Below are 15,236 nucleotides of genomic sequence, written 5' to 3' on the forward strand. Positions count from 1 at the left end.
TCTAGTCTATAGTCTAGTCTATAGTCTAGTCTATAGTCTAGTCTATAGTCTAGTCTATAGTCTATAGTCTAGTCTATAGTCTAGTCTATAGTCTAGTCTAGTTTAGTCTATAGTCTAGTCTATAGTCTAGTCTATAGTCTAGCCTATAGTCTAGTCTATAGTCTAGTCTATAGTCTAGCCTATAGTCTAGTCTATAGTCTAGTCTATAGTTTAGTCTATAGTCTAGTCTATAGTCTAGTCTATAGTCTAGTCTATATAGTCTAGTCTATTGTCTAAATTAGTCCAGTCTATCGTTTAGACTAAGTCTTGCCTATAACCTATAGTCTAGTGGAAAATTAGTTTAGTACTTTAAAACACAAACGGTACTCTTCTTGTTTTAAGTTCTACTAAAATACTATTCTAAATTTTCAAATTCCCCTGCCTGAAATAGGTCATAAAAAGTAGGAAAGACACAGAAAGACAAAGAAATTATTTTAAAAACATTAGATCAGAGATCATATATTTTAGATCGAAATATCATTAACAAAATCTAGATTTACAACAAAACGGGGGCAGCTGTGTATTTAAGAGGAGCTACGGCAGCAGCATAAGTGGCAGGAACGACGGCAGCATTGTAGTTTTGCTTAAGGTCAACACGGCTGCTGGCATAAGCGGCATCCAAATGAGCATTAGCATAAGCCAAAGGAGTGGCGGCATAAGTCAAAGGAGCGCTGTAAGCAGCGGCAACGGGAGCAGAGTAGGCCAAAGGAGTAGAGTAAGCAGCAGCGTATTTGGCTACAACTGGGGCGGTGTAAGCAGCGGCAACAGGGGCAGTGTAGGCAGCAACGGGGGCAGCTACTGGAGCAACAACGGGAGCGGTGGCAATACCATTGTAGTTACGAGCAATAACTTGGCTGCTGGTGGCGGTAACAACACCGGCGGGAGCAGTGTAAGCTAAAGGAGCTACAAAACCGGGTTTAGCAGCAGCACAGGCAATGACAGCGAAGATCACAACGGCCTAAAAGAATAAATACAAAATTATTAGTTTTCTTATTAAGTGAAAAGCAGATTTCAATTAACTTACGTATTTGAACATTTTGTTTTGATTTAGATTTACTTTAGTGAGAAATTGTTAATGATACTTTTAGCAATTGATGTAAACCTATTTATACTAAATTTGATTTGAAATTTTACATATTAATAACGGTTTAAAAGTAAAATGACCATCATAGTAGCAAAACCATGTTCTTGAGATAAAATACAAGAATTCCCCATAAAATAACGCTAAACATTAACAGCTGTTCACACTTACAACAAAAAACTAAAGCATTACTCAGTTGGAATTACTAAGCAGTATGAATAATTTGATAGTTGTATGCTTAGTGCATAATTCAAACATGTTTTATATAAAATCAATTGAAATTTTAAATGCTTATATGCAAAATGTATTAAGTAGCTTTGATGATATTATCTCTACTCCCGATATTGCTTTTGTAGCTGCTTCTATATTTCGAAAAACGAAGGGATTTACTCAAGCAAATTTTATCTGTGAGTTGGTTTAACAATTACACAGAAAAAAGTTTCAATACAAATACTATGAAATGTTGCATTGTTTCAAGTTCATACTATTTAAGAATAATTTCATTAATAGTATGAAATTTTTCATTATATAGTTTTCTTAAACTAAATCTAGAAGCCTTTTGTTGAAAAATTTTGGAAATTTTCTTTACAATAACGATTTTTTATGATTTTCACACTAAAAATTGGGACACATGAGTGTTATTTTTAGAATTTTATGAAAATTTAGATTTTCAGTTTTTGTTTTTCATCTTTTCTAGATTTTTTTCTATTTTTCTACAAAATTGCAATATATGTTTATTTTAAGAAATTATATAATCAGTTTAATATATAATGGACATTTATTGGAACTTTTTGTAATGTAATATCAAAGCAAATAAATAAATTACATACTATTTATGAAATTTTCATATTCTCAATGAAAATGTTTTGTGGGAGAAAAAGTCATGTTCTATTCGAGGTTAGATTAGGTTACGTGGGTTGCTCGCTAGCAAGCGAGTTTACTCGGAGGCCTTGTGGCCCATTGTGATACCCTTAGAATAACCATTCCCTAATACTGAGAGAATGGTTTCCCTCCCTAATTTCATTGAGTACTTGATTCGTTCGGTCTCCGTGAAAACTAGCCGGTGCTTCTAATAAAACCGATCGATCATGTTTATTAGTGACGCATCTCTGAGACAGTCCAGATCATGAAAAAGAGCTTTACCAAGATAGAGTAGTCTGTGATCTTGTAAGCCTGGGCAGTCACATAGAAGGTATTATACCGATTCCATTCTTCTTCGTCAAAGCAGCTTCTGGTAGCCCATACTTTCCGACATATGTCCAATTATACAGTGCCCAGTAATCATACCAGTTAGAAGCCTAATCGAGTTCTTAATAAGAGACAAGAGAGTCCTATCTGTTGTCCGAGTGGGACAGATCATTCTCGATATTCTACATGTGGTGATATTTGACCACCTGAGTTTCGCCTCACTCAAAGCCCATTCATCTATCAATTTTGATAGGATCGTCAGGGGAGTGTGAATATCCTTTTGCTCATGGATTAAGTCCGGGGACGATCCTTTGGTTGCGCATTCATCAGATAGTTCATTTCCGCAGATGTCCTCATGTCATGGAACCCATATCAACTCAACGTGATGTTGTGTCAGTTGTGCTTGAATGATTGAATACAATTGAGAAGACATTTCCACTTAATAACATTGGAGTTAAGAGCCTTCATTGATGCAAGGCTGTCCAAGTATATATGTATAGTCAATTTTTCAAATTTAGTTCCCGGCTTTTTCTCGCGGCTGTATAGATGACATGTATCTCTGCCTGAAGGACCGTGCGGGTGTTAGGTAGTCGCAGAGACAGTAGAAAATTTAATTTTTCGGAGAAGATTCCCAATATTTGAGCTATCAGTATAGATTGAGATCACGTCGTCCCTAAGGACAGTGTTCGCGGCCCATTCTGGTCTGGTTGGTATTAAAATTCAGTGTAGATAGAATGTAGTCTGTTTCCTGTCCCATGATTGATCTGCTTATCTTTTGTAGGATGGTGCCATGACCTATGCGGTCGTGCTTCAGTCCGTTCGACTGTTCGATTAGAACTATTTATAAAATTGAAATTTAATTTCGACTTTAGAATTTGTCTTTATGTATCAAAACAATGACATTTATATAATCATTAGGATAGGTTTAACTATGGACCGAGTTCTATAGAATTCAAAGAGTAAATTATGTATATTTTTAAGACATTTCAGAAGGAAATCTTAAACTACTCTGTCAAGCGCTGCAAGCTTCGTTTCATAATTGACCTAAGCCACCATAAATGGACTTTATTAAAAAATCTATCTGAGGCTTAAAAAATGTATGTTTAAGGCAACCTTCAGTAATGTCAATTATGGGACTTGGACCCTCATATTAAAGACATACAAAAATCACTTATGACTTTTAACAAACTTTTGGGATGTTATACGCTTTCAAATATTAAAAATCCACCAGTTTTGTCAAAACTTAAGTTATCTGACAAGATTTTCCTTACTTTCAATAGAGAACTAAAAATCGTATAATTTAGAACAAAAAAATATATTATTTAAAATTCGCTAGATCACAGATCTTTTATTTCGATTCGTAACAAGATGATTAACAAAATCTAAATTTACAACAAAACTGGAGAAGCAGTGTATTTAATGGGAGCTACAGGGGCAACTGGGGCTACGGGAGCAGCCAAAGGAGTAGCTACGGGAACAGCAGCGGCGGCAGCATAAGTGGCAGGGACGACGGCAGCGTTGTAGTTTTGCTTAATATCAACACGGCTGCTGGCATAAGCGGCATCCAAATGAGCGTTAGCATAAGCCAAAGGAGTGGCGGCATAAGTCAAAGGAGCGCTGTAGGCAGCGGCAAGGGGAGCAGAGTAAGCCAAAGGAGTAGAGTAAGCAGCAGCGTATTTGGCTACAACTGGGGCGGTATAGGCGGCAGCAACAGGGGCAGCTACTGGAGCAACAACGGGAGCGGTGGCAATACCATTATGGTTACGGGCAATATATTGGCTGCTGGTGGCGGTGACAACACCGGCGGGGGCAGCAACAACAGCAGCGGAAGCAGTGTAAGCCAAAGGAGCTACAAGACCGGGTTTGGCAGCAGCGCAGGCAATGGCAGCAAAGATAACAACGGCCTAAAAGGATAATTTAAAAGTTATTATTTGTCTTTTCTGTTTAAAGGATAATCCAATTAACTTACGTATTTGAACATTTTGTTTTGCTTTAGATTTACTTTAACAAGTTAGAAATTGTTAATGATATTTTAAGCAATTGATGTGACCATATTTATACAAAAAAAATTTAATTCAAATTAATGAATTTTCAATAAAACTAAACTAACCTCAGAAATAAGGTTTATGTTCTTGAATTAAAAATTTTAAAAGAATTTCATATAAATATAAAATAGCTGTTCACACTTACCTATAACAAAATGACTTGGTTTACATTAAATAATACTAAGCAGTATGCAGAGTTTGAGAGTGTTATGCTTAAAGCATAATTTATACATGTTTTACATAAAAATTAGCTCAAACTGTTAAATTTATTTAAAATTTTTAACCAGTACATAAATAAAGGTATTGTTATTGTTTTAATTGTAAATTATTTTATTAACAAAATCAAATTATTAGAAATAGTTTTTGTTTAAAACAAAAAAGTACCAAAGAGTTCCCTTATATATGTACATATGACTCATTCAATCGGTACCAATTATGTTGAAATTTTTGTAATTGCATTTTATACCCTACACCACTTTAGTGGGGAGGGTATGTTAGGATTATGCTGATGTTTGTAACACACAAAAATTTGTGTCCTATAAATGAATAAGAATAATTTTCTGAATAGATTTAGCTATGTCCGCTCGTCTGTGTGTCTGTCAGTCAGTCTGTCTGTCTGTCCACCCATGTAAACCTTGTAATCCAAATAAAGGTCGCAATTTTCAAGATAATTTGATGAAATTTGGCACATAAGGGCGAAGCTTATTAAAAATGGTTAAAATCGGTTCATTATTTCACCTAGCCCCCATACAATCGTACCTCCCAAATAGAGCTTTTGAGTCCATAATTATGTTAAAGGTTCTAGTATCTCTATAAAAATCAGTAAGACATTGTTTTATATAAGTCTAAATGATGCTGTCGATTTTCGTTATGATCGGGCTTCATTTGATCATAGCCCCCATAAAAAGTCCCCTTCAGCAAATGACTTGAAGTTCAATAATTAACTTATAAACACTAGTATTACGATGAAATTTTGCATAATTAACTTTAATGTTAGTGATAAATCCCTCTATGAACATTTATAAGGATAGGCTTATATTTCCCTTGTCACCCATATAACCTCTCTTCTATAAAATAGTCAGCCATGACCGACTATACATTCTGACTTATTATTACTACAAAGTCATTTGTACAAAAAGAACGTTTTTTAAAACAGGTTCCAAATTATTTACCCGAATTTGATTGGAATCGAAATTTTAAAATTAAATCCAAATTTGATCAATAAGTGAAGAGAAAGTGTTGACAAGTTTAGGTTTAGAATTTGATCCGCAAAGTAGGACACATCGGTTAGGTTACATTTTTAAAACAATCTTATTTCTTCGTTTGTATTCCGATTAAAGATATCATTTATATAATCTCTTTTTCGATCACTATAAGCAGCTATCAGTTATCTCATATAGCTTAGGAGATATTCGCATTTGAAAATTACATTTTTATACCCACCTTCTAAAAGATGTTTATGTCATTCCGTTTATTACACATTGGAATATTGGTCATAGATTAGGGGTCCTTATTAAATTCTAAGAAGATCTGCCCATGTCCGTTTGTCTGTCGTCTGTCTAGCTGTATATCTCTCTGTCCGTCTGTTTGTTGAAAGCACGATTGTGTCCGAACGGAAAGATCTAGAGAGTTGAACATTTAACACAAATACCTATTCCTTATAGGTACGGTTTGAAAATGGGCAATATCGGTCCACGTTTTCGCATAGCCCCCTTACAAATTGTTTTAACAGTCATAATTGTTTGAAAAGATGAATATGGCGATGAAATTTGACACAAATAAGTTTCATATGAGCCAAAATCTCTCTAACAAATTTTTTTAAGGAGCGGTCCATAATTGACTCTACCCCCCATATAGGGTCCCCTGCAGCAAATGACCTTAACGCTCATTTATTACCGGCTTTTAAAATACGAATGCAGAAGATAAATATAAACCAAAATTTCTGTACAAATTTTTATGAGTGCAGGTCCATTATTTACTCTACCCCCCTTGTAAGGTCCCCTTAAGAAAATAAGTCATTATTGGCTTAAAAATACGAGTACAGTTATCTTCTTACCGAATGCTAATTACTGGCATACAAATTCGATTACAGCGATGATATTCGATATAAACAAGTTTTATATGATTCAAAAACAGTCTACAAAATGTTATGGGGATCGGTCAGTAATTGACCCATCCCTAATTACTGGCTTCTAAATACAGTAAAGCGATAAATTTAGACATAAACATGTTTAATATAAACCAAAATCGGTCTATAAATTTTTATGAGGATCGGTCCAGAATTGAACCTTCCCTTCATATATACAACCAGCTGCAGATTACGACAATGAATTTCAACATAAAAAGGAACATCATTTTTCATTCCGATTTTGATGAGGATTTATCTATAACTGATCACAGACCCTATATAAGGTTCCCTTTAGGAGAGGGATTTACTTAAAATTCGAGTATTTCTTATTTAAAAAAAAATACGAGAATAGCGATGAAATTCGACATAAATAAGTTCAACGATGAAATTCGAAACAAATAAATGTTATAAATACCGAAATCTTTCTACCAAATTTTACGACTACCGGTTTTTAGTTGACCCTACCGCTCATTTATGTATGTATGGGAAGAATACAAGAAATTTGAATAAAAATACATTCATTTCTTTTAAATCGCTTAATCACAGATCATATTTTTATTTCGCTAATATCGTTTAACAAAATCTAAATTTACAATAAAACGGGGGCAGCTGTGTATTTAAGAGGAGCTACGGCGGCAGCATAAGTGGCAGGAACGACGGCAGCATTGTAGTTTTGCTTGAGGTCAACACGGCTGCTGGCATAAGCGGCATCCAAATGAGCATTAGCATAAGCCAAAGGAGTGGCGGCATAAGTCAAAGGAGCGCTGTAAGCAGCGGCAACGGGAGCAGAGTAGGCCAAAGGAGTAGAGTAAGCAGCAGCATATTTGGCTACAACTGGGGCGGTGTAAGCAGCGGCAACATGGGCAGTGTAGGCGGCAACGGGGGCAGCTACTGGAGCAACAACGGGAGCGGTGGCAATACCATTGTAGTTACGAGCAATAACTTGACTGCTGGTGGCGGTAACAACACCGGCGGGAGCAGTGTAAGCTAAAGGAGCTACAAAACCGGGTTTAGCAGCAGCACAGGCAATCAAGGCGAAGATAACAACGGTCTAAAAGGATAAATTAAAAATTTTTAGTTTTCTTATTAAGTGAAAAGAAGATTTCAATTAACTTACGTATTTGAACATTTTGTTTTGATTTTGATTTACTTTAACAAGTAAGAAATTGTTAATGATACTTTAAGCAATTGATGTAAACCTATTTATACTAAAATTAGTTTGAAATTGTTTATAATAATAACGGTTTAAAAGTAAAATGACCATCATAGAAATAAACCATGTTCTTGACATAAAATACAAGAATTCCCCATAAAATAAGATTGATTTTATTAAATCAATTGACATTAACAGCTGTGTTCACACTTACAACAAATATTGAAGCATTACTCACCTAAAATTACTAAGCAGTACGAATCGTTTCATGGTTGGTATGCTTAGTGCATAATTCAAATATGATTTACATAAATTCAACTGAAAATATTAAAGGTTTATAGGCAAAATGTATTAAGTGTTATTGATTAATAATTATAATAAAACAATTACTATAAATAGTTTAAATTTACTTGAAGTTAACATCAAACTTGTTTTAACTGTTTCTTGAAACAAATCAATCTCATAGAAAATGTTCAAAATCGTAAGTATTTTGCAAGAGTTTTGAAAATCAATATTGTTAATAATTAAAGAAAATTTCCCTAGGCTGTTGTCATCTTCGCTGTCATTGCCTGTGCTGCTGCTAAACCCGGTTTGATTGGTGCTCCTTTGGCTTACACTGCTCCCGCCGCTGTAGTAGCTGCCCCCGCCGGTGTTGTTACTGCCACCAGTAGTCAATTTATTGCCCGCAACCACAATGGTATTGTCTCCACTCCTGTTGTAGCTCCAGTAGCTGCCCCTGTTGTTGCCAAAACTTTAGCCTACACTGCTCCTGTAGCTGCTGCTTACACCGCCCCAGTTGTAGCCAAATACGCTGCTGCCTACACTCATCCTTTGTCTTATTCCGCCCCTGTTGTAGCCAAATATGCCTCTGCTTACTCTCATCCTCTGGCTTACTCAGCTCCTTTGACTTATGCTGCTGCCCCAGTTTTGTTTTAAAAACTGATGTATTGTTAAAAAATATGAGATTTTGATATGATTTTAAAGAACTAATAAATATTATATATTTATTTAAAAATTTGTTTTTTCTTGAATAGTATTGCATCAATAGTCTATATCATTTGAAGACATTTTATATTATGATTATTGTTAATTGGTTTTAACGATTTTAGAATCGGTTTGAAATATCGAAAGTTAACAAGTTGAAGTTATACTAAGTTTGGCATGAGTTCGTCGATATCTCCATGTTTTCATGATATAATTGATGTTGATAACTCGATAACCATATTATTAAAATTGGTTAATATATGAATGATTTTGTCATTCCGTTTGTAACACATCGAAATATTGGTCATTGTCCAAGTCAGTTATACAAAACCATGAGTTCAAAATATCGTCATGTCATTACTGGTCCGATTCCCAAACAGTTTTGCAATGGATTTATTCCAAGGAACGTCGTTTCAAAGCTTATGTAAGTCATAGAGTTGCGAAAATCATAAAAAATACAAAGCCTGATCAGTGGAACTGGGTTCCTACTCAACTTAATGTAGCAGACGCTGGAACACGAACAAAATACCCGCCAAAGTTCAATCCAGAAAGTAAATGGATAGTCGGTCCCTCTTTCCTGAAGCATGATGAAACCGATTGACCTAAATCCACAATTTATGTACCAAGTCACCTTATAGAAGAAGAACTGAAACCATCCCTTGTTATTACCGAAAGGAATTTTTTCAGATTTTGGACTATAACCGGTTTTCATTTTCCTAGTATTTTTACACAAGATTTTGTTTGTGTAAATTTGTTCAGAAAATTCTATTATTGAAGGGAACGGCTTAATTCTCATAGCAACACGCGTCCAATCAAACTGTTTATCAGCTGGAAGTTTGTTGACTAACTCTTCCAGTAACGTGGCATTCATCAAATGGTGGGCGCAGTTTGCAGAATTGAGAAAGGTCACAACATTCTTAACTTTTGTAGAAAATTCGATAAATTGACTCAACTTCTTTGAATTTATTGGCGGAAATTGTTGTATTTTCATCAATTGGGAACGAATTAATATGTCTGCCCTTCCATAACGAAATTCCAATTCGTCCATGACTTGTGGAACACTATCGGGATATATTAACATTGAAATAACAGCGTCTCTGGCCTGACCTTGTAGACATTTTTGTAAACGCATTAAATTTTGGCGATTGCTGTACTTATACATATTAGTAGTGTCCTTGAAATTAGCGATGAATAAACCGCAATCTTCAGCGACTCCAGAAAATTGTGACAAATCATATCATTTTTGGGCTGAATCACAAGGGACTATAGGGGATTCTTGAGGCACCATCTGTGGCTGAGGTATCTCTTCAACATTTCTATTCATGGCAGGAATTTCTGGTTCTTGCGGATTTTGATTAGCTGCTATCTGATTTCTAAGAATAGCCATTTCTTTGCGGTTATCAGCTACTGACTTGGCTAGTTCTTCAATGCAGGAAAGTATTTCATTTAACTGGCTTTGGTTTATTGCGGGCTGCTCTTCTACATCCGTTATTGTAGAATTTAGATCTTCTGCTGATCCAGCTTGGCTTCTCAAATCGTATCGTTTAGACATTTTCAAACTTTATTCACAAATCTCACGGTCATAGACCCACAAAAGTACATATATTCTGGGTCCTTATTAAATTCTAAGACGATCTAACCATGTTTGTCAGTCCGTCCGTCCGTCTGTCTGTCTGTCTGTTGAAAACACAATAGAGACGAAACGAAATGAGATAGAGGGTTGAAATTTACCCCAAATATTCTCTATAGGTAGGGCTTGTTTGGTATTGAAAATGGGCGATATCAGTTCACAATTTCGGATAGCCCCCACACAAGTGGATACCCGAAAAACCGCTTTAACGAGCATATCTGTTTTAAAAGTTCGAGCATATGAGAAAAAATCTCCCTGACAAATTTTTTGAGAATCGGTCCATAATTGACCCTACTACCCCTCATATAAGGTCCCCTTCTGAAAATGATCATAATGCCCATTTCTGGCTTAAAAATACTAGTATAGCGATGAAATTTCACATAAGTTAACCTCTTACAAGCCAAAATCTCTCTACAACATTTTGTGTGGATCGGTCCATAATTGACCCTACCCCCATATAAGGTCCGCTTCAGAAAATTACTTTAACGCTCATTAAAAATGAATGAGTAGAGCGTTAATATTCGAAACGTATAAGTATTGCACGAACCGAAACCTTTCTATCAAATTTGACGACAATCGGTCAATAATTGTCCCTATACATATACTTGATAATGAAAGTTTTTGCTGGGTAATTAACTTCTTAAAGAAGTCCTTTCAAAGAAAAATTATTTCAATAAAATAGTTAAAAATTGTGTATTAATAAATTAATTCGTTTATTTTTCAACAACATCACATCATTTCAAATTCGCCGTAAGACAGTTTTTTAAAACGAAATTGGAGCTGGAGCAGCAGCATAGGTCAAAGGTGCAGAGTAGGCCAAAGGATGAGAGTAAGCAGCAGCGTATTTGGCAACAACAGGGGTGGAGTAGGCCAAAGGATGAGAGTAAGCAGTAGCGTATTTGGCAACAACAGGAGAGGAGTAGGCCAAAGGATGAGAGTAAGCAGCAGCGTATTTGGCTACAACGGGAGCGGTATAAGCAGCAGCCACGGGAGCAGTGTAAGCAACACTCTTGGCAACAACAGGGGCAGCTACTGGAGCTACAACGGGAGCGGTGGCAATACCGTTGTGGTTGCGGGCAATATATTGGCTACTGGTGGCAGTAACAACACCAGCAGGGCCAGCTACTACAGCGGCGGGAGCAGTGTAAGCCAAGGGAGCAACTAAACCGGGTTTGGCAGCAGCGCAGGCAATGACAGCGAAGATGACAACAGCCTAAAAAAATTTAACTTTATAAACATCTTTGATACTTTTTGAAAAATCACAAAGAAAAACTTACGAATTTGAACATTTTGTTTAAGTTTGCAGAAGTGATTGGTTTAACGAAACAGATGAAACAAGTTTGATGAAAATTTTAAAAACACAAAACCTATTTATAACAAATTAATTTATTATATCTTGTACTAATTTATAAAACAAACATTGTATATACTGTATTATACGCTACTGTATACATATGTATGTAAATCATGTTTGAATTATGCACTAATCAAACAACTAATAAACGTTTCATACTGCTTAGTAATATCACATGAGTAATGCTTTAATTTTTGTTGTAAGTGTGAACACAGCTGTTATTGATTTAACGATATTAGCATTATTTCGTAGGGAATTCAATTATTTCATTTCTTTCAAGAACATGGGCATAATTTTGAGGGTTGTTATAAACTTTTCAGAAAAACCCGTTATTATTATAAACAATTTCAAACTAATTTTAGTATAAATAAGTTTACATCAATTGCTAAAAGTATCATTAACAATTTCTCACTTGTTAAAGTAAATCAAAATCAAAACAAAATGTTCAAATACGTAAGTTAATTGAAATCTTCTTTTCACTTAATAAGAAAACTAATAATTTTGTATCTATCCTTTTAGGCCATTGTTATCTTCGCTGTCATTGCCTGTGCTGCTGCTAAACCCGGTTTTGTAGCTCCTTTAGCTTACACTGCTCCCGCCGGTGTTGTTACCGCCACCAGCAGCCAAGTTATTGCTCGTAACTACAATGGTATTGCCACCGCTCCCGTTGTTGCTCCAGTAGCTGCCCCTGTTGCCGCCTACACTGCTCCTGTAGCTGCCGCCTACACCGCCCCAGTTGTAGCCAAATACGCTGCTGCCTACTCTACTCCTTTGGCCTACTCTGCTCCCGTTGCTGCTGCTTACAGCGCTCCTTTGACTTATGCCGCCACTCCTTTGGCTTATGCTAACGCTCATTTGGATGCCGCTTATGCCAGCAGTCGTGTTGACCTCAAGCAAAACTACAATGCTGCCGTCGTTCCTGCCACTTATGCTGCTGCTGTAGCTCCTCTTAAATACACAGCTGCCCCCGTTTTGTTGTAAATTTAGTTTTTGTTAAATGATATTAGCGAAATAAAAGAAAAATTATCTGTGATTAAGCGATTTTAAAGAAAAACTTTGTGATTTTATTTAAAAAATATATTTTTGTATTCTCGGTAAGTTAAACGACCTTAACCAACTATTGGTAATAGCCAAGCAGAATACAAACAAGTGAGATTTTTATATTCGGCTGTGCCGAGTCTCGTATACCCACCATCAAACCGTATGCCGAAAACGGAATGCTCCCCTGTAAACTAAAGGGTGATACTTGGAATATATCTTAAGTCAATTATTGACCGAACTCTTTTGAATTAACATAATATTTATTTTTAGAAATAAAATTTGATAGAAAGATTTCGGTTCGTGCAATACTTATTCGTTTCAAATTTCAACGCACTACTCGTATTTTTAATGAGTGTTAAAGTAATTTTCTGAAGGGGACCTTATATGGGGGGTAGGGTCAATAATGGACCGAACCACATACAATTTCGTAGAGAGGTTGTAGCTCGTCAGAAACTTACTTATGTGAAATTTCGCTATACTAGTAATGATTGTTAAAGTAATTTTCTGAAGGGGACCTTATATGGGGGGTAGGGTCATTTATGGACCGATCCACATAAAATTTGGCGGTGAAGTTTTGGCTTATCAGAAAATCAGTTATGTGAAATTTCATCGATATACTCGTATTTGTAAGCCAGTGATGAGCATTAATGTAATTTTCTGAAGGGAACCTTATATGGGGGTAGGGTCAATTATGGACCGATCCTCAAAAAATTTGGCAGGGAGATTTTTTTTTCATATGGAACTTATTTATGACGAATTTCATCGTTATATTCGAACTTTTGAAACAGATATGCTGTTTTTCGGTTGTCCACTTGTATGGACCTATAGCGAATATTTGTGGAAAATTTCAACCCTCTATCTCATTCTATTCGGACTCTATCGTGTTTTCAACAGACAGACAGACGGACATGGCTATATTAATATAGATGATAGATGTGTTACAAAGGAGATATCGTCACCTAAAGCATGATATAACAATAAATAGACAAAAACTGATTTTTTTTGTACATTTCTGCTGTAATTGCTGAGAGGGTATGATACCTGAAGTTGATGGACGGACAGACATCGTTAAATCGAATCGGAAAGTGATTTTGAGTAGATTGAAACATAGGTGTGGATCCAGCAGTTTTGTTCGTTATAAACTATATTTATAAAGCATAATATCCTTCGCACTATAGTAGTGTAAACTCTACAGTGTAGAGTATAAATACAATGAATACCGAAAACTATGAGATTTCAAGCTTTAGGTGAAGATATCTCGAAAAACAAAGATGATATGTCTGATGTTAAGGCTTTATTTGAAAGTTGACAAAATTAACTTTCTGATGGTATACAACATCTTGGTGCTGTAATAACGTCTCAAAAAGGGTCAAAAATGGATTTTTTTTTTTTAATTTCAAATCCCAGATGTAATGGAGAAAATCTGATTCGGATTCAGCGAGGCTTTCGATTCTATTCTTTCATTTTGCACACAACGTATGGTTTTGTGACTAAACATTCGCGAATAATCCCGGAGTTATTTTTGGCAAAAAAAATTTTAGAACATTTTTGTATTTAGAATCGAAGAAAAAAACTGCTCGTCTTTTGAAGTCAAGAACGCATCGGGACTATTTCAGTTTCTTTCTTCTTAAGTTAAGCTTATCCCAGACAGAGTGTTCTGCATCGATTGCAGAAATATATACTATAGTCGTCGGATGGGGCAAGGTCTGAACTATAGGGCGGGTGAAGCAAAGCTTTCCAATAACTTCATGTGCCTAACTTTGTCATAATGTTATATTACTTCGTAATGATTACTACTCCCAAGATACCAACGTGTTAAATTAATGACTAAAATGCTATTGTATAAGTAAATGTTCGCATTTGAACCCCTTACTAAGCAATGAAAGCTTTTGATGGATAATAAACTTTTTAAAAGAAGTTATTTTAAAGAAAAATTATTTAAATAAAAAAGTTAAAAATTGTATATTAATAAATTAATTCGTTTATTTTTCACAACACCATTTCGAATTCGCAATAAGACAGTTTTTTAAAACAAAACTGGAGCTGGAGCAGCAGCATAGGTCAAAGGAGCAGAATAGGCCAAAGGATGAGAGTAAGCGGCGGCGTATTTGGCAACAACAGGGGTGGAGTAGGCCAAAGGATGAGAGTAAGCAGTAGCGTATTTGGCTACAACGGGAGCAGAGTAAGCCAAGGGATGAGTGTAGGCAGCAGCATATTTAGCTACAACGGGAGCGGTATAAGCAGCAGCTACGGGAGCTGTGTAAGCAACAGTCTTGGCAACAACAGGGGCAGCTACTGGAGCAACAACGGGAGCAGTGGCAATACCATTGTAGTTGCGAGCAATAACTTGGCTACTGGTGGCAGTAACAACACCAGCAGGGGCAGCTACTACAGCGGCGGGAGCAGTGTAAGCCAAAGGAGCAACTAAACCGGGTTTGGCAGCAGCACAGGCAATGACAGCAAAGATGACAACAGCCTAAAGTAAATCAAGTTAATTAGTAAAGTAAATTATTTCAAAATTCTTTCAGAAATATGAACTTACGAATTTGAACATATTGATTTGTTTAACGAAACAGTTGTAAAACGTTTGATA

General features: G+C 35.8%; 4 protein-coding genes across 4 annotated transcripts; 1 reads left to right on the forward strand and 3 right to left on the reverse strand.

Moving 5' to 3' along the window:
* Window positions 1–468: 468 nt before the first annotated feature.
* Window positions 469–1,104, reverse strand: LOC119606071 (cuticle protein 38-like). The gene is made up of 2 exons (XM_037959456.1): window positions 1,064–1,104; window positions 469–997 (listed from the first exon to the last, which is right to left on the reverse strand). The coding sequence occupies exons 1-2, from the start codon at window positions 1,073–1,075 to the stop codon at window positions 536–538; spliced, it is 474 nt and encodes a 157-aa protein (XP_037815384.1). The 5' UTR covers window positions 1,076–1,104; the 3' UTR covers window positions 469–535.
* Window positions 1,105–3,632: 2,528 nt separating this feature from the next.
* LOC119606106 (calphotin-like) lies at window positions 3,633–15,229 on the reverse strand. The gene is made up of 6 exons (XM_037959491.1): window positions 15,186–15,229; window positions 14,682–15,119; window positions 11,019–11,461; window positions 7,599–7,659; window positions 7,102–7,532; window positions 3,633–4,060 (listed from the first exon to the last, which is right to left on the reverse strand). The coding sequence occupies exons 1-6, from the start codon at window positions 15,195–15,197 to the stop codon at window positions 3,697–3,699; spliced, it is 1,749 nt and encodes a 582-aa protein (XP_037815419.1). The 5' UTR covers window positions 15,198–15,229; the 3' UTR covers window positions 3,633–3,696.
* Window positions 10,945–11,596, reverse strand: LOC119606072 (cuticle protein 16.5-like). Its single transcript, XM_037959457.1, has 2 exons — window positions 11,526–11,596; window positions 10,945–11,461 (listed from the first exon to the last, which is right to left on the reverse strand). The coding sequence occupies exons 1-2, from the start codon at window positions 11,535–11,537 to the stop codon at window positions 11,012–11,014; spliced, it is 462 nt and encodes a 153-aa protein (XP_037815385.1). The 5' UTR covers window positions 11,538–11,596; the 3' UTR covers window positions 10,945–11,011.
* Window positions 11,985–12,656, forward strand: LOC119606070 (cuticle protein 38-like). Its single transcript, XM_037959455.1, has 2 exons — window positions 11,985–12,055; window positions 12,122–12,656. The coding sequence occupies exons 1-2, from the start codon at window positions 12,044–12,046 to the stop codon at window positions 12,581–12,583; spliced, it is 474 nt and encodes a 157-aa protein (XP_037815383.1). The 5' UTR covers window positions 11,985–12,043; the 3' UTR covers window positions 12,584–12,656.
* Window positions 15,230–15,236: the final 7 nt, after the last annotated feature.

The sequence above is a fragment of the Lucilia sericata genome, unplaced genomic scaffold (genome assembly GCF_015586225.1).
Source record: "Lucilia sericata isolate MDLA Ls3-8-SP2 unplaced genomic scaffold, ASM1558622v1 Contig000551F_arrow, whole genome shotgun sequence".
Classification (NCBI taxonomy): Eukaryota; Metazoa; Arthropoda; class Insecta; order Diptera; family Calliphoridae; genus Lucilia; species Lucilia sericata.